The 19,388-nt window shown below is 47.2% G+C and overlaps 1 protein-coding gene across 1 annotated transcript in view; it reads right to left on the bottom strand.

The window, feature by feature from the left end:
• Positions 1-425: 425 nt before the first annotated feature.
• The window catches only part of LOC137563302 (proprotein convertase subtilisin/kexin type 5-like), a 200,730-nt gene continuing 181,767 nt past the window's right edge, over positions 426-19,388 (bottom strand). The window contains exon 16 of the mRNA XM_068275591.1: positions 426-1,814. Coding sequence (XP_068131692.1) covers positions 1,399-1,814 — 416 coding nt within the window. The 3' untranslated portion in view covers positions 426-1,398. The remainder of the gene's footprint in view (positions 1,815-19,388) is intronic.

The following is a 19,388-nucleotide window of genomic DNA, read 5'->3' as shown; positions in this document are numbered from 1 at the left end:
TGATGAACTTGGGGGCTCAAATGAGATGAAAATGGTAACCTTTGTGTGGACAGATAATGAGCTAGTTGATGCCCACAACTAATTCACTGAAGAAGTTAAGTGGACATCGGCTAAAGTGGTGGATCAAGAAGATTGTTCTCAATGTATCAACACAAAGTTTAGAGAAATCCCTTAACCACTTGCAAATATTAACGAGTCTCCCTTTGTGCATAAGCCACGAAGGGCTACTACAATACTCAGAGCATATTTTTAACTATAAAGAAAACACATGGTGAGTCTCTTTACAAACAAGCACTTTGTTTCATTTATTCAGATTCTCAAGTAAAACTCAGACTTTTAAAATAAAAGCGCAAGCTTGAAATGAACAAGGTACAAATGATACAGATAAAACAAATAATGAAAGCAGAACTACATTTATATGCTTCATTAATCAGAGAGCACTACAAAGAAATACAAAACGATTTCACGCATACTGCTGTATACACAGTGGAAATACAATGTAGAGAACTATTTGACCAGTCAAAAGATTTGTAGTTTTATGTCGAGTAAATAATGGATTAGCCCAAGATTCACTACTCTGAAGAGATTCACTCTGCACCTGCATTTGTTCTTATTTCCATAGCAAAAAAAAAAGTTTATTGCAGTAACATTTATATTGTTTGATCATTTTTACTGCAGTCTGTTTTCTGTCCTGATGACTCCACTGAACTGCACTAAAATCTAAATTTAATTGAATTTCCTTCCTCTGATACAGGGGACTATACTTCAGATCAGGTGTTTCTGTGGCTACACTTGTTATGGGTGTGAAGATAATGGTGGCCACACTTGCTTTCTAACCCTTGTGAGGTGGGCCTCAAAGCCATGAAGGGCACCAAGGGGAGGCAAGGAAAGGGGTGTGAACAATGGTGGGGGGGAGGGGGGAGAACAAAGTTTCTCTGGGGTACCCCATGAATTCTAGTGCTGGCATTGGATATAACAGACACTAGCCAAGAAAAACACTGTCAAGCTGATGCCTTTTTCTCTCATGCATTGACAGTGACACTCAAATAAGTGGATATACTGAGACACACAAACACTCTATCTACACTTGTAGAGTGTTCTATTCCATCTAGATCCAACCATTCTAAATTCTTTACAAAGTACACAATTAATCCTTGCTCCTTTTATATCTTCTATATCATAAACTAGCAAAATAATAACCTTACTTCAGATTATTTCCCTAATGTTAAAGTGACAATGTCTGACTTAGAACTTCATTCTGGGAAATCCAAATACTATCTGTTAAAAAAACAATCTCTCCCCCATAGGTTTTATCATTGCACTATGCATGTGTTAGTCTGATATCTGATGGCTGGAAACTGTGTACATGACTGTAAAGGAAGAATTTATTTCCTATGATCATACTTTATTTATGCACGCTAGCTCCTGCAATGTATTAATATTACCTGGTTTTAACTTAAAGCTATACTTTTTGTATACAGTTCCATTATTAGTACTATATACTACATCACATTCATCCATACTATCTTCTTCCTCAGCATCAGAGCCCTTCTTTTGAATAATCTCATCATCACAGTATGCCATACTTTGGGAACTGCCATTTAGTCTCTCATAGCTCTGTTTCCAGCAAAGGATCTTCTTGGACTTGGCTCTTCTCACACTGAATATTGATACTGCTATGATCAACAAGAACAGAATGATAACAGGCGTTACAGCAGAATAATGAGCGGCTGGGGGAGCAATGCTGTTGGAAAGCTTCAGATTCTTCAAAGCAACTTGCTCAGCTTCAAATTGTAGGTGTTTTATGCAGAGTACTGGAATGGAATGGAGAGAACAAGGATTAGGACGGCCATGCGTGCCTCAAAGCAGCAACAGTGACATAGAAACCGATGCAGTAACGCTTTGGATGCTGTAATCAGTGCATACATCACTACAGAGTATCACATCTTACTGGTTGCTTTATTCATGAATCTAAAGGTGCGTTCACCCGCCTGATTTATTCAAATGACAGGTCGTCAGACCCGCTCCCGGGGCGGCCGTTCTAGCGACAGTTTCTGTGTGTGCACAGTCTGTCGGCGGGCTGATAAGGCTGGTTTTGACGGATCCACTGTACACACAGAAACTGTCACTAGAACAATAAGGGAAAGAGGCGCCCTGATTTGAGTAAACACTTTTAAAACCAGTTTAAAAACGATAAAGAAAAATGAGGTATCTTACCTTAATGACGAAATCTCGTCAAATATTTTTTATTTTGAAAAAAAATAAAAATCTTTTGTTAGTTTACAGAGATTTCGTCATTGAGGTAAGATACCTCATTTTTCTTTTTCGTTTTTAAACTGGTTTTAAAAGCTTTTATTCAAATCAGGGCGCCTCTTTCCCTTATTGTGCATAGTTATACCCCCTGTACATGTTTGTACGAGGGGTGGTGACAGAACACCCGTTGTTTTACCACGGTTAATGTTTTGTCCATCCTTTTTCATCTAAGAGAGCGACCGCAACCAGGTCCGTCCAGGACCACCCCGAGTGGAGTCGGGTTAATCGTCTCCACCTGCTTCCTGTGGTCGGTTGCCCCTTGCAACCCTCCTTTGTGAGTAGCCCTTTCAATCAATTGATTTCTCCACACACCTATTATTGACATACTGCACTATCGAGCTCCCTTTTTTGTCTCCTGTATTATTTTCCATAGGGTGCCAAGACACCCCAACCACGACTGTCACTACAACGTCCGCCCTGCGGGCGGGTCTGACAGCCCGTCGTTTGAATAAATCAGGCGTGTGTACGTGCCTTAACAAGAGTTATTTCACATACAGTACGTATACATTTTATAACCATCTCCATAAGGATCGGATGCAGATATCTGAGCATACAAAACAGAGGGAGTTGTCCAAAGGGCCGAATCTGCTGTGCAACTACCTCTGTATGTTTGGGACTTAGATATTTTTTTTTATGAAAAAAACAGCATGGAGACCCCCCCCCCCCCCCTCTTCTTTATTTGCAAGTGTATGTCATTGGTGGGAAAGATAAAAATACACACACACACACACACACACACACACACACACACACACACACTGTGTCCATTGCTGTTGGGCATACGAACTCTTCATGTGTCCCCTTTCTACCCCACTCTGGCAAAAAAAGTACAGAAGTCTATAATAATAATAATTCCCACTTTTCTTCTGTCAGACTCAAAGCGCCCTAGAGGCAGCCACTAGGGCGTGCTCAGTAGGCAGTAGCAGTGTTAGGGAGTCTTGCCCAAGAACTCTTTACTGAATAGTGGCTGGCTTACAGAAATATGAAAAGCAAAGATTTGAACCTAGGTCTCCTATAAGAATAAAAATATAAAAGTAAGAAGTACACAGTACCTAAAAGCTTTACAGCTTTTATGAATTAAAACACTCGAGCCAACTTTAAGAAATGTTGTATAAATCCATTCTGGTCACAGAGCTGGCACTGTGAGAATGTTATGGAGGCTGCCGTATTTATTTCCTTGTAAATAATACCATTTACCTGGCAGTCCTGTTGAACGTCTGGCATCAGCAGTGTCTGAGTCACAACCTTGTAACAAACGTGTAGCTAACCCAGTCAGGCTTGATTCAGAGCACCTCATTTTGCATGCTTGTTCAGGGTCTATGGCTAAAAGTCCGGAAAACAGCCAGGCAAATTGCATTGTTTGCAATCCAAAAATTAAACAAGTTCTTTGCGCTACCGCACTGAGTAGACAAGCTACAAGCACCTCCGTAGAAAGTGGAGAGTGGTAGATGCACGGTTCTGCTCCTGAGGTTTGGGATGTGCAAGTGTCTAGGAAGAAGAGGAGCGCTCCATAGTGCATTACTATAAAAATTCGCTTTAATTCGCAAAGTTTAAAAATGTACTTACAAAGTGTAGTAGAATATGCGCATGTAAGCGGGCAGGTACCTCCGCTGTGTCCCCCTTTGTGGATCGTTTGTACACTTCTGTGGCTAGCAGTGTGTGTTCCGGTGGAAAGGGTGCTCGTCTCGTTAGGAGTGGGCAGAGCCTGAACCTGGCGTGCCTGTAGCGTCATTACGCGTTCGGCATTCTGCGCCTTCGTCAGATGACGCTGCCGGAACTGACACACCCCATATGTACGCGGCCATATCCATGACAACTACGATGGCTGTGGGGGGTAAAATCTGAACCTTTAGCGTTTGGTGTGGGTGGGCGTGAACACTTGTGTGAACACTTGGCAGCGTGTGTATCAATCAGTTGGCTAAATTATTTATAGTGTTATTAACCACTTCAGGATTCTGCGTACGCTTAACTACGCCCCTGAATCCTGAAGTGGTTTCCATGGAAACGGCCGCTCGTATGAGCGGCCGTTCCATGTCAGTTCACGGAGGGTGTCTCCGTGAACACCCTGCGAGCCGCCGATTGCGGCTCGCAGGGTAAATGTAAACACGCGGGGAAGATCTTCCCCGGTGTTTACATATATACGGCGCTGCTGCGCAGCAGCGCCATAGAGGAGATCGGCGATCCCCGGCCACTGATTGGCCGGGGATCGCCGGCATCTGATAGGCTAAAGCCTATCCTATCCGGCGCAGGACGGCTTTCCGTCCTGCGCCACACACAGGGGACGGGAGAGGGAAGGAAGGAGGCAGAGGGAGGACTAGTGCTGCGGAGGGGGGCTTTGAGGAGCCCCCCCCCCGCTAGGCACAGCAGCGCGGCGGCGATCAGACCCCCCCAGCAGGACATCCCCCTAGTGGGGAAAAAAGGGGGGAGGTCTGATCGCCCTGCCTGATTTCTGATCTGTGCTGCGGGCTGAAGAGCCCCCGCAGCACAGATCAGCCAAACCACCCGGAATCCGGAAGTGGTTAATATTGTATTTTCAACATATATGGGAACCCGTTGTTCTATAATACTAGTCTGTGAGTGCGGGGAGTTTGAGCCCTGTTGGCTAGCTGATTGACACACATGCTGCCAAGTGTTCACGCCCACCTCCCCGCCTCCTCCAGTTCCGTCACACCAAATGCTAAAGGTTACAATTTTACCCCACACGGCCATCGTAGTTGTCCTCGATACGGCCGTGTACATATGGGGCACACCAGTACCGGTAGCATCATCTGTCAAAGGTGCAGAGCACTGAAACGCATACTGACGCTACAGGCACGCCAGGTCCAGGCTCCACCCACCCCTAGCAAGACAAGCACCTGTTCCACCGGAGCACGCACTGCTGGCCACAGAGGCATACCTGCCCGCTTACATGCGCATATTCTCCTACACTTTGTAAGTACATTTTTAAACTTTGCGAATAAAAGCTGTCTTTTATGGTAATGCACTATGAAGCGCTCCTCTTCTTCCTAGAAAATTGCATTGTTTGAAAGGAAAGAAATATGGCAGCCTCCACACCAGTCTCACCTTGGGTTCTCTTTAAGTCACTTATAATAAACACTTGGTCAGGACTAGAAAGTTGTTCTGAAATAATTTCAAACCTATGTAGTAATTTATCAAACAAATTATGTGCAAAATTAACATAGTTTATACTATATCAATCTTCAAGGACCGGCACCACACTAGAAAATGTAAGCTCAATTACTTTATTCCAAAATCATGACAGGGTGACTCTTGAGCAACTTGAGAAAGGCCCTGTGAGGCCGAAACAGCGTCTGTCATTGCTGTCATAATTTTGGAATAAAGTAATTGAGCTCACATCCTCTAGTGTGGTACCGGTCCTTGAAGATTGATATTGTGGTGACCCCTTGGGTACTGGGGTGGGATTGGCCTACTTTAGTGCTCCTGACTACTTTTCCTACTAGTTTATACTGTATATGCTTAAAGAAAGTGATGCATGAGAAAACACGTGACCAGTAAAACTCTAGAAATATTAGTTGTTGTTAGCAGTTGTTCATGGCACTACAAAAGCTAAATGCAGCAGGTGGACAGTCACAAAGTCACAGGGTGAATTAGGCCATGACTTCTTTCAGGTATACCTGCTTGTTTTACTTGGTCATCAGTACTAAGTGCGCCTTATGTGCCACTGAAGAATGTAAGCAGTGAAATTTTATGGGTTTTTTTGTGTGTTTAAGTAATCATTCTGCTACTATGTCTAAGATACTGCGTGTACAAAACAGGGCAAACCTTTGCATAATGTGTGTCCTTGACAATTTCTTCTTCCATTTTATTGCTTTAAACAGCATTTCAGTTATAGATTACCTAGTTTCCTTATCACAGAAGGAAGTCTGTAGGCACGCCAGTGACCTAAAAAATACAGCATGATCAGAGGAGGAATTTCCTTCTTTGGTCATGCTGTATCATGGGTGATCGGATAGTTCATTGCCCTATAGGGGTGGTCTTTCCTGGCTTTAGTTTGTCCCGATGCCCTGTTTAGCTCTAGTCTATCTTAATTGTAAACCAGATAATCATTGTATCTATAAGGCCTGCCGAAGGGTGTTTAACCCAAACCAACTTTTGCTACCAACTTTTGCTAATAGTTTATACTGTATATGCTTAAAGGGAACCTTAACTGAGAGGGATATGGATGTTTCCTTTTAAACAATACCAGTTGCCTGGCAGTCCTGCTGAGCTCTTTGGCTGTAGTGGTGGTTGAATCACACATCTGAAACAAGCATGCAGCTAATCCAGTCTGACTTCAGTCAGAGCACCTGATCTCCACACTTGTTGAGGGGCTGTGGCTAAAAGTGTTAGAGACACGGGATCAGCAGGAGAGTCAGGCAACTGGTATTATTTTAAGAGGAAAAATCCATATGCTTCTCAGTTTAGGTTCCCTCTAACCACTTCAGCCTACAGTGTCGAAAATCGTATGCATCCGAGCAAAGTTCACATTCCATTCATTCGCCAATAACTTTATCGCTACTTATCACAATTAATTAATCTATATCTTGTTTTTTTCGCCACTAATTAAGTTTTCTTTGGGTGGTACATTTTGCTAAGAATTATTTTTTTCTAAATCTATTTTAACAGGAAGATTAAGAAAGAAATGGAAAAAAATCATTATTTCTCAGTTTTTGTCCATTATAGTTTAAAATTAATATATGCTACCGTAATTAAAACTGATGTATTTTATTTGCCCATTTATCCCGGTTATTACACCATTTAAATTATGTCCCTATCACAATTTATGGCGCTGATATTTTATTTAGAAATAAAGGTGCATTTTTTTTTATTTGCGTCCATCACTATTTACAAGATTATAACTTTAAAGAGAATCTGTACTCTACAATTCTTACAATAAAAAGCATACCATTCTATTCATTATGTTCTCCTGGGCCCCTCTGTGCTGTTTCTGCCACTCCCTGCTACAATCCTGGCTTGTAATTGCCATTTTTATGCAGTGTTTACAAACAAAAGACATAGCAAGTAATAGGCTGAGAGGAGCTCAGTGTGTGAGTCATACAGAGTGTGCAGGGGGCCTGGAGAGGGTGTGTATAGCTTATATCCAATCACAAGCAACACAACATATTCCAGCTTGACTGCCTCAGCCCAACAGACAGGACAGAGGAGAGAAGATTAGATCATATAACAGAGATAATACAGCCACTGTACAACTAGGAAAGGCTGCAGTTAGACAGAGCATATTAGAACAGGTATAGGAACTTATAGGATAGAAGAAATAAGGATGAAAATTTTGTTGTTACAGAGTCTCTTAAAAAATATAATAAGATACTCTCTTGACATGTATATTTAAAAAGTTCAGACCCTTAGGTAACTTTTTTTTTTATTGTAATTTGTTTTATTTTTATTTTTTTATAAAAAAATGTATTTGGATAATTTTTGGTGTGGGATTGAAACAGCTAATTTTCAATGTAAAATAATGTAATGTAATGTAAAAAATGTATGTGGGTGTAGTTTACTGTTTGGCCACAAGATGGCTACAGTCAAAAAATTCCTGGAGCATACGATCACGCTACCAGGAACTATAAGAAGGCTGTAATTTTTTTTTTGCAGAAATACCGCGCTCTCTGATTAGAAAGCGTTGGTTTTTCTGCGGGGGACTTAGATCGGTGAATGGGAATTATATTCCCATTCACTGATCGGGAGGGGGGGGGGTAATGGCAGGCAGCCGGAGCGCACATGGGAGCGCGCAATCTCGCGTCTCAGGCAGCGGCAACTGCACAGTCTATCTGGATGGATATATCTTAAGTGGTTAAAGAAAGTGATGCATGAGAAAACACGTGACCAGTAAAACTCTAGAAATATTAGTTGTTGTTAGCAGTTGTTCATGGCACTACAAAAGCTAAATGCAGCAGGTGGACAGTCATAAAGTCACAGGGTGAATTAGGCCATGACTTCTTTCAGGTATACCTGCTTGTTTTACTTGGTCCTCAGTACTGAGTGCGCCTTGTGTGCCACTGAAGAATGTAAGTAGTGAAATTTTATGGGGTTTTTCTTGTGTGCTCATGTAATCATTCTGCTACTATGTCTAAGATACTGCGTGTACAAAACAGGGCAAACCTTTGCATAATGTGTGTCCTTGACAATTTCTTCTTCTATTTTATTGCTTTAACCAGCATTTCAATTAAAGATTACCCAGTTTCCTTATTACAGAAGGAAGTCTGTAGGCACGCCAGTGACCTAAAAAATACAGCATGATCAAAGGAGGAAGTTCCTTCTTTGGTCATGCTGTATCATGGCTGATCGGATAGTTCATTGCCCTATAGGGGTGGTCTTTCCTGGCTTTAGTTTGTCCAGATGCCCTGTTTAGCTCTGGTCTATCTGAATTGTGAACCAGATACACATTGTATCTATAAGGCCTGACGAAGGTTGTTTAACCCAAACCAAGCCGGCGCTGTTGCCAGAAAAATTTCAAGTTATACAGCATTTCAAGCCCTTGGTAGGCCTAATGTACCACATCCTTGTTAATGGATGGATGCATTATTCTCACTTTTTGCGATTGTTTTGTGAATTTTTGTACTTTTTGATCATCAAACAATATGATAATATACTTTTTGGTTTCCTGAACTTTTCCTCTCTATTGGTATAATATCCAAGTAAAAATATTTGATACCATAGTGTGATTCCTCACATTAACTCTTTATAGTTCTGATTTAGTAGTGGTATCAAAACCAAATAGATGGGGGGCAAAAATTAAAAACTTAGACTATGTCAAGGATCAACACTGATATGCCACTTGGCTTTATACCACAAGGCCCCCGCCACACCGCCGCAATAAGTGGTACACTGTGGCGCACCACAAGGCTTTACTACAAATGGGTAAATAAAATATTGACACACAAAAGATTCTGACCAATAACTTAAGAGTATTAATTAGTACAAAAAAGATCAATTTAATTTATTCAAACTACTAAAATAAACACTCGGATATAAATGTGGCAAACAACCCCCCACCCACACAAATAAAACCTTAAAACACCAAAGGAGCGGAGGCTCCCTTTATGTATGACGTCATGTACAATACTAACGGACACTAAGGCTATACTCAAATTATAACAGAGGAAATTTCACCAGTGTTGGTGAACCTATGGCACGCGTGCCAGACCCGGCACGCATAGCCGAATCTGCGGGCACGCCGTGTCGCCATCGCCACATGTCTGCAATGCCGCTGCCACCTTGTGTCACATCATGGCCACCCACAGCATTACGAATGGGGCTTGCACGGAGGCATTGCATGGTTCCGCCCCCCCCCCCCCCCCCCCCGCAACAAGATGATGATGGAGGAGGAGGGGACGAGAGCGGCTCCGCCGCCCCCTGCTGTGCTAATCACCGGAGGGGGATGACTTGGTCCGGAGGAGGCTAATCGGCTCTGCCCCCTCACTTTGCTAAGCCTAGCAAGATGATGAGGTGTGAGAAGAGTGGGCTGGAGCATACAAGAGCGGCTCCGTCGCCCCTGAGGCTGCTGGCATAATCGCCGGAGGAGAATGATGACAGAGGAGGCTGAGTGGCTGGCCTATTGTGTTGCGGGGGGAGTTGCTTAGCTCCGCCCACCCTGAAGGGGTTCGGCGCAATTTTGAGGTTTGCGGCCCAAGAGAGGAGACACAGCCCTGGGCAGTTGGGGCACTCCAGCGTCCACAGACACTGACTTCACTCCATCCAATCCAGCCCTGGGCAGCAGAAGCATCCTGCATCTTCAGACGTAAGTCTGAAAAGATTTGACATCTGTGGGGTGAAGGGAGGGGGGCTGAAATATTGCCCACTGCGTTTATTTTCTGCTGAAATGTTGCCCACTGCTTTTATTTTCTGGTGAAATGCCGCCCACTGTGTTTTATTTTCTGCTGAAATGTTCCCCACTGCGTTTATTTTCTGGTGAAATGCTGCCCAGTGTGTTTATTTTCTGCTGAAATGTTGCCCACTGCGTTTATTTTCTGGTGAAATGCTGCCTATTGTCTTTATTTTCTGGTGAAATGCTGCCCAATGTGTTCATTTTCGGCTGAAATGTTGCCCACTGCGTTTATTTTCTGGTGATATGCCGCCCACTGCGTTAATTTTCTGGTGAAATGTTGCCCACTGTGTTTATTTTCTGGTGAAATGTTGCCCACTGCATTTATTTTCTGGTGAAATGCTGCCCACTGCGCTTATTTTCTGGTGAAATGCTGCTCACTGCGTTTATTTTCTGGTGAAATGTTGCCCACTGCGTTTATTTTCTGGTGAAATGCTGCCCACTGCGTTTATTTTCTGGTGAAATGCTGCCCACTGCGCTTATTTTCTGGTGAAATGCAGCCCACTGCGTTTATTTTCTGCTGAAATGTTGCCCACTGCGTTTATTTTCTGCTGAAATGTTGCCCACTGCGTTTATTTTCTGCTGAAATGTTGCCCACTGCGTTTTCTGCTGTAATGTTGCCCACTGCGTTACTTTCTGCTGAAATGTTGCCTACTGTGTTATTTTCTGCTGAAATGTTGCCTTCATTACGTTTATTTTCTGGTGTCTGAGGTAACTGTTGCTGCATTTATTATTTAATGGTCATAGTTGGCTATATTTGCTGCTTTGGGGTTACGGCGGGTATACTAATAAATAGCATCACACAGCTTCTGCACACCCATGATGCGAATCCTCGTTTCACCACATCATGGCGGAAACACTGCTTTCTTATGCCTCGCTGTTACATCACATTACGTTAGCTCCGCCCATACAATGTCATAGCCACGCCCATTTTTCAGCGTGGCACGCAACATCCCCCCCCCCATAGGCATTCAGTGATAAATAAGTCGATGCTGGGTCGCAGTTTGGGCACTCGGCCTCTGAAAGGTTCGCCATTACTGCCCTAGGGGTACTGGGGCTGGAATAATGACAAAATGTCCATGGGCTTTTAGATGAATGGCATAATATCATTTGTGCTGTATCATATGCATGCTGATCTGGGCAAAAGTCCATGTATCAGAGACCAAAGTGCAGAAAGTCAGTACTTCACAGGGAAATGTGCTTTTCAAACTTGCCACACACAAAAAGAGTGTAACTTGCTGCAGGGAGATATTGGGAGTCACAGTTCATGTGCTGCACAAAAATCCTTATTGATTATAATAACTGCTATGTTTATTCCAATCTTTGCCAGCATAAACACTCATCACTAATGTAGAAGCATTTTCTCCTAAGCATAGATTAAGTGCCACTCGCAGACTTAAATGCTTGTGTGTGCAAGTAGCAATACAGTTCCATGCACAAGATGTCTCTGAAAGGATATGCGATGAAAGCAGCAGCAAGCAAGCAGCATACAGGGCAGGTGAAAGCCAATACCAGAGATGCAAGCATGGGGCTTGCAAATAGCATTAACTCATTATCACAGGCACAGCGTGATGAATTACCTGCCCTGAGATGCGTCCATTCAATCTGCAGTTTGCCCGCCGTTTGTTTTCCAAGCCAACAGCTCCATTTATATCCTCATGGGGAAATCCTCCGGGCATTATGAGCCACAGTGTTGCCAAATAATGTCCAGCAGCTTATGCCGCAGATGGATGTGCGGCGGTGTGAATGGCATATACAGGGGACGCCAATGCGAGCCCTTGTCTGCCGGATTCTATTTCCTCACACGCTGAACAGTAAGAGATGACATCAGAGCCTCCTAGCCCCCCCACCCCCACCGACTAGTGTCAGGCCAGGGTGTGGCCTAAACATAATGGAGATGCCTTTTATATGTTTCAATCACTTCTACTCCGACATGGATGCCGCCCATCAACAGAGCGTCATGGCAGCATGACTACAAATGGGGCCTAAGGCTACATTCACAGTGGAGCGGCACAATGGCAACTCTGCAATGCAGCCACCATTCACGGTGCAAGAGGTTCATAGTGCAGTGGGTGCGCTGCGGTAAAATGGTATGTGACATCTTATTTTTATTGTTGTTTTTTTTTTGGGGGGGGGGGGGGCAGACACGTCACCTGTCCCCTGTGTTTCTTCACATCTGCTGCACTCTCACCTATGCTGGAGAGGGGAGACATGTTGCATGCCCCCTGAGTTCCCCCATGGCTGCTGCACCTATGCTGGAGGGGGAGACAGGTCACATGCCGCCTGAGTTCCCCCATGGCTGCTGCACCTATGCTGGAGGGGAAGACATGTCACATGCCCCCTGAGTTCCCCTATGGCTGCTGCACCTATGTTGGAGGGGAAGACAGGTCACATGCCGCCTGAGTTCCCCCATGGCTGCTGCACCTATGTTGGAGGGGAAGACATGTCACATGCCCCCTGAGTTCCCCCATGGCTGCTGCACCTATGCTGGAGGGGAAGACAGGTCACATGCCGCCTGAGTTCCCCCATGGCTGCTGCACCTATGTTGGAGGGGAAGACATGTCACATGCCCCCTGAGTTCCCCCATGGCTGCTGCACCTATGCTGGAGGGGAAGACAGGTCACATGCCGCCTGAGTTCCCCCATGGCTGCTGCACCTATGTTGGAGGGGAAGACATGTCACATGCCCCCTGAGTTCCCCTATGGCTGCTGCACTCTCACCTATGCTGGGGGGGGGAGACATGTCACATGCCCCCTGAGTTCCCCCATGGCTGCTGCACCTATGCTGGAGGGGGGAGACAGGTCACATGCCCCCTGAGTTCCCTCATGGCTGCTGCACTCTCACCTATGCTAGAGGGGAGAGACATGTCACATGCCCCCTGAGTTAGAGTGACCAGATTTTTGTAGGTCCAACCTGGGACAGGGAGGGTGGGTGCAGGGGGGGGGGGCGGCAGCGGCGAAAAGTGGGGAGGACTGAAGAGTGCACAGCGCTGAAGACCGGGGGGGGGGGGGGGGGCCTGCGGCGCAACAAAAAATGGGCGTGGCCATGACATTGTATGGGCGGAGCTAACGTAATGATGTAACAGCGAGGCATAAGAAAGCAGTGTTTACGCCATGATGTGGACAAACGAGACTTTGCATCATGGGTGTGCAGAAACTGTGTGATGCTAATAGTATACCGTAACCACAAAGCAGCAAACATAGCCATCTATGACCATTTAATAATAATTGCAGTAACAGTTACCCCGGACACCAGAAACTAAATGCAATGGGCAACATGTCAGCTCAAAATAAACGCAATGCGGGCAACATGTCAGTACAAAATAAACGCAATGCGGGCAAACATGTCAGTACAAAATAAACGCAATGCGGGCAACCATGTCAGTACAAAATAAAAATGCAATGCGGGCAAACATGTCAGTACAAAATAAACACAATGCGGGCAACATGTCAGTACAAAATAAACGCAATGCGGGCAAACATTTCACCAGAAAATTACTGCAATGCGGGCAAACATTTCACCAAAAAATTACTGCAATGCGGGCAAACATTTCCCCAGAAAATTAACGTAATGCGGGCAAACATTTCCCCAGAAAAGGAACGCAATGCGGGCAAACATTTCCCCAGAAAAGAAACGCAATGCGGGCAAACATTTCACCAGAAAAGAAAAACGCAATGCGGGCAAACATTTCACCAGAAAAGAAACGCAATGCGGGCAAACATTTCCCCAGAAAAGAAACGCAATGCGGGCAAACATTTCCCCAGAAAAGAAACAATGCGGGCAAACATTTCCCCAGAAAAGAAACAATGCGGGCAAACATTTCACCTGAAAAAGAAAGCATTTACTCACCTGGCAGAAGTCTCCGGCCTCTGGCGCGCTGCTCCCGGGACCACCTTCCTCCTGAAGTCTCCCGTGCTGACAGCCTGGCAGAGCAGGGCTACGGCAAGATGGCGCCCGAAGCCCTGTACTGGAGACAAATAGTCTCCAGTACAGGGCTTCGGCAGCCATCTTGCCGTAGCCCTGCTTGCCTGCCGGTGTCGGAACAGACACCGGAGGAGGAGGCTGGAGCGGGGCTGCGGGCAATGAACTGGCACGGCGTCTATAGACGCCGCTGCCAGTTCATAAGCATAGAGTGGCCAGCGTCCCGAGGCCGGGACGTCCCGCTGCTGAAAACGGGACGTTTCCCGGGACCTCATGCTGCCTGGGACAGTGGACCCTGAATCCGGGACGTGTCCCGGGCAATCCGGGACGTCTGGTCACTCTACCTGAGTTCCCCTATGGCTACTGCACTCTCACCTATGCTGGAGGGGGAGACATGTCACATGCCCCCTGAGTTCCCCCATGGCTGCTCTACTCTCACCTATGCTGGAGGGGAGAGACATGTCACATGCCCCCTGAGTTCCCCCATGGCTGCTGAACTCTCACCTATGCTGGAGGAGGGAGACATGTTACATGCCCCCTGAGTTCCCCCATGGCTGCTGCACTCTCACCTATGCTGGAGGGGGGAGACATGTCACATGCCCCCTGAGTTCCCCCATGGCTGCTGCACCTATGCTGGAGGGGGAGACATGTCACATGCCCCCTGAGTTCCCCCATGGCTGTTGCGCCTATGCTGGATGGGGGAGACATGTCACATGCCCAGTGGCGTACCTAGGGTATTTGACACCCGGTGCTAATTATCCACAGACACCCCCCCCCCCCCCCCCCCCCAAAAAAAAGATGAAAATTAGTGGAGCGTGACAGTGAGACAGTGGTAGGATTAGACTATGAGCTCCTCTGAGGACAGTCAGTGACATGACTGTGTACTCAGTAATGTGCTGCAGAAGATGTCAGTGCTATATAAATAAATAATAATTATTATAAATACATAATAATAATATTGTAGAACACTAGACTATGACTGTGGTAGGATTAGATTGTAAGCTCTGAGGACAGTCAGTGACATGACTATGTACTCTGTACAGTGCTGCAGGAGATGTCAGCGCTATATAAATACAGAATAATAATATGGTAGGACATTACACTATGATTATGGTAGGATTAGAGTGTGAGCTCCTCTGAGGACAGTCAGTCACATGCCTATGTACTCTGTAAAGTGCTGCAGGAGATGTCAGAGCTAAATTAATACATAATAGGGTAGGACATTAGACTATGACTATGGTAGGATTAGATTGTGAGCTCCTCTGAGGCAAATTGGGTGTGGCCATGGGTGGAGACTCCACTATATAACTAGATGTGGGTACCAACTCCCCAGTATATGTGGCAAGTCACATAAATATGTAGGGGGCCCCCCAGTATAGGTGGTAAGGTGTCCCCAGTATAAGTAGGAAGGTGTCCCCAGTATAGGTGGTAAGTATCAACAGTATAGGTGCTAAGTGTCCACAGTATAGGTAGTAAGGTGCCCCCCCCAAGTATAGGTAGTAAGTTGGCCCCCAGTATAGGTATCAGGGTGTCCCCAGGCGGTGGTTGGGTAGGTAGGTAGCAATGTGTGTGGTTTTAGGTCGGTGGGTAGCAGTGTATTTGTTTAGGTAGGTAGCAATGTGTGGGTAGGTAGGTAGCAGTTTGTGGGGTTTTAGGTAGGTAGATAGCAATGTGTGAGTTTAGGTAGTCCGGTAGCAGTGTGTGTGTAGTTAGGTAGGAGCTTGTGGGGTTTTAGATAGGCAGATAGGTAGCAGTTTGTGGGTTTAGGTAGGTAGGTAGCGGTAGGTAGGAGCTTGTGGGGTTTTAGGTAGGCAGGTAGGTAGCAGTGTGTGGGTTTAGGTAGGTAGGTAGCAATGTGTGGGTAGGTAGGAAGGTAGGAGCTTGTGGGGTTTTAGGTAGGCAGGTAGGTAGCAGTGTGTGGGTTTAGGTAGGTAGGCAGCAGTGTGTGGGTTTAGGTAGATAGCAGTGTGTGGGTTTAAGTATATAGGTAGCAGTGTGTGGGTAGGTAGGTAGCAGTGTGTGGGTAGGTAGGTAGGTAGCAGTGTGTGGGTAGGTAGGTAGCATTGTATGGGTGGGTAGGTAGCAGTGTATGGGTGGGTAGGTAGGTAGCAGTGTATGGGTGGGTAGGTAGCAGTTTGTGGGGTTTTATCTAAGTAAGGTAGCAGTGTGTGGGTTTAGGTAGGTAGGTAGCAGTGTGTGGGTGGGTAGGTAGCAGTGTGTGGGTTTGGGTGGGTGGTTAGGTAGGTAAAGTTTAGGTAGCAGTGGGTGGGTGGTTAGATATGTTGGTAAGGTTTAGGTAGGTAGGCAGCAGTGAGTGGCAGGGCCGGGCCGAGGCACAGGCTGGAGAGGCTCCAGCCTCAGGGCGCAGTGTAGGAGGGGGCGCACAATTCCTTCAGCTGTCATTCCTAATTGTGTTTGAAGCAGAAAGAAATAAGAAAAGGAGATACATGGAAGTGACAACAAGCCAGATAACTAGAGATTAAGGTGTTGGGGGCCCTGGGGTGCCTCTTAGTCAAGTAGCAATCAGTGTGTGACAGCTGGGGTGGAGAGATGGAGGGGCGCACTTTCGTGTCTCAGCCTTGGGTGCTGGAGGACCTTGTCCCGCCTCTGTGAACAGGGCAAAGCAGCAAAACAGGGGGGGGGGGGGGGGGGGGGCGTTCAAACTAGTCAGAGTTGGACAGAAGGGGGGGGGGGGGCGGTTGGTGACAGCCGGCCTAGGGCGCTGGAAAGTACAAATCCGGCCCTGGTGAGTGGTTAGGTAGTATGGTGGTTAGATAGATGGGTAGCAATATGTGGGTTTAGGTAGGTAGCAATGTGTGGGTTTAGGTAGTCCGGTAGCAGTGTGTGTGTATGTAGGTAGGAGCTTGTGGGGTTTTAGATAGGCAGATAGGTAGCAGTTTGTGGGTTTAGGTAGGTAGGTAGCTGTAGGTAGGTAGGAGCTTGTGGAGTTTTAGGTAGGCAGGTAGGTAGCAGTGTGTGGGTTTAGGTAGGTAGGTAGCAGTGTGTGCGTGAGTAGGCAGGTAGGTAGCAGTGTGTGGGTAGGTAGGTAGGTAGAAATTTGTGGGGTTTTAGGTAAGTAGATAGGTAGCAGTGTGTGGGTTTAGGTAGGTAGTAGTGTGTGGGGGTTTTAGATATACAGGTAGGTAGCAGTGTGTGGGTTTAGGTAGGTAGGTAGCAGTGTGTAGGTAGGTAGGAAGGTAGGAGCTTGTGGGGTTTTAGGTACGCAGGTAGGTAGCAGTGTGTGGGTTTAGGTAGGTAGCAGTTTGTGGGTTTAGATACATAGCAGTGTGTGGGTTTAAGTATATAGGTAGCAGGGTGTGAGTAGGTAGGTAGCAGTGTGTGGGTAGGTAGGTAGCAGTTTGTGGGGTTTTATCTAAGTAAGGTAGCAGTGTGTGGGTTTAGGTAGGTAGGCAGCAGTGTGTGGGTGGGTAGGTAGCAGTGTGTGGGTTTGGGTGGGTGGTTAGGTAGGTAAAGTTTAGGTAGCAGTGGGTGGGTGGTTAGGTATGTTGGTAAGGTTTAGGTAGGTAGGCAGCAGTGAGTGGTTAGGTAGTATAGTGGTTAGATAGATGGGTAGCAATATGTGGGTTTAGGTAGGTAGCAGTGTGTGGGTTTAGGTAGGTAGGAAACAGTTTGTGGGGTTTAAGGTAGGTAGACAGCAGTGTGTGGGTAGGTAAGGTTTAGGTAGGTAAGTAGGCAGCAGTAGGTGGTTAGGTAGTAGAGTGGTTAGAGATAGATGGGTAGCAATATGTGGGTTTCGGTAGGTAGGAGTGAATGGTAGGTAGTGTTTCTCGCTCTCCCTCCCTCCTCCCATCAGACCTGCAGATCAGCGCGGCGAGCAGGGGCAGAGACCTCAGATCAGCGTGGGACCCGGCTGACAGAGCGGTGCACACTGTGCAGCCGCGCGAGTCGGCTCATATGCAGGAGGTGACGAGTGTCGTCACTTCCGCATATGAAGTAGTCGGGTCCCGCGCAGTCTGTGTAGGTCTGTCACGGCGCTCGCCGCGCTGATCTGTTGGTCTGATGGGAGGGAGGGGAACACAGGGGGCAGCCCAGCCCGAGGCCCCTGCAGGGATTAGGGCCACAGGCGAGCCGAGCACAGCGGCAGGGGCGGCAGCACAGGACTCCGGGTGTCACCCCCACACCATGAGGACACCCGGTGCGGACCGCTCCTGCCGCTTGACGGTAGGAAAGCTACTGCACATGCCCCCTGAGTTCCCCCATGGCTGCTGCACTTTCACCTATGCTGGAGAGGGGAGACAGGTCACGTTCCCCCTGAGTTCCCCCATGGCTGCTACACTCTCACCTATGCTGAAGGGGGGAGACATGTCACATGCCCCCTGAGTTCCCCCATGGCTGCTGCACTTTCACCTATGCTGGAGGGGGGAGACATGTCATATGCTCCCTGAGTTCCCCCATGGCTGCTGCACTCTCACCTATGCTGGAGGGGGAAGACATGTTGCATGCCCCCTGAGTTCCCCCATGGCTGCTGCACCTATGCTGGAGGGGGAGACATGTCACATGCCCCCTGAGTTCCCCCATGGCTGCCCTGAGTTCCCCCATGGCTGCCGCACTCTCACCTATGCTGGAGGAGGAGACAGGTCACATGCCCCCTGAGTTCCCCCATGGCTGCTGCACCCTCACCTATGCTTGAGGGGGAGACATGTCACATACCCCCTGAGTTCCCCCATGGCTGCTGCACCTATGCTGGAGGGGGAGACATGTCACATGCCCCCTGAGTTCCCCATGGCTGCTGCACTCTCACCTATGCTGGAGGGGGGAGACATGTCACATGCCCCCTGAGTTCCCCCCCGTGGCTGCTGCACTCTCACCTATGCTGGAGGGGGAGACATGTCACATGCCCCCTGAGTTCCCCCATGGCTGCTGCACTCTCACCTATGCTGGAGGGGGGAGACATGTCACATGCCCCCTGAGTTCCCCCATGGCTGCTGCACCTATGCTGGACGGGGAGACAGGTCACATGCCCCCTGAGTTCCCCCATGGCTGCTATACCCTCACCTATGCTGAAGGGGGGAGACATGTCACATGCCCCCTGAGTTCCCCCATGGCTTCTGCACCTATGCTGGAGGGGGAGACAGGTCACATGCCCCCTGAGTTCCCCATGGCTGCTGCACCTATGCTGGAGAGAGAGACATGTCCCATGCCCCCTGAGTTCCCCAATGGCTGCTGCACTCTCACCTATGCTAGAGGGGAGAGACATGTCACATGCCCCCTGAGTTCCCCCATGGCTGCTGCACTCTCACCTATGCTGGAGGGAGGAGACATGTCACATGCCCCCTGAGTTCCCCCATGGCTG

This window comes from Hyperolius riggenbachi, chromosome 3 (assembly GCF_040937935.1).
Source record: "Hyperolius riggenbachi isolate aHypRig1 chromosome 3, aHypRig1.pri, whole genome shotgun sequence".
In the NCBI taxonomy this organism is placed as follows: Eukaryota; Metazoa; Chordata; class Amphibia; order Anura; family Hyperoliidae; genus Hyperolius; species Hyperolius riggenbachi.
The sequence above is the reverse complement of the archived record's forward strand: the minus strand, read 5'-3'. Positions and strand labels throughout refer to the sequence as shown.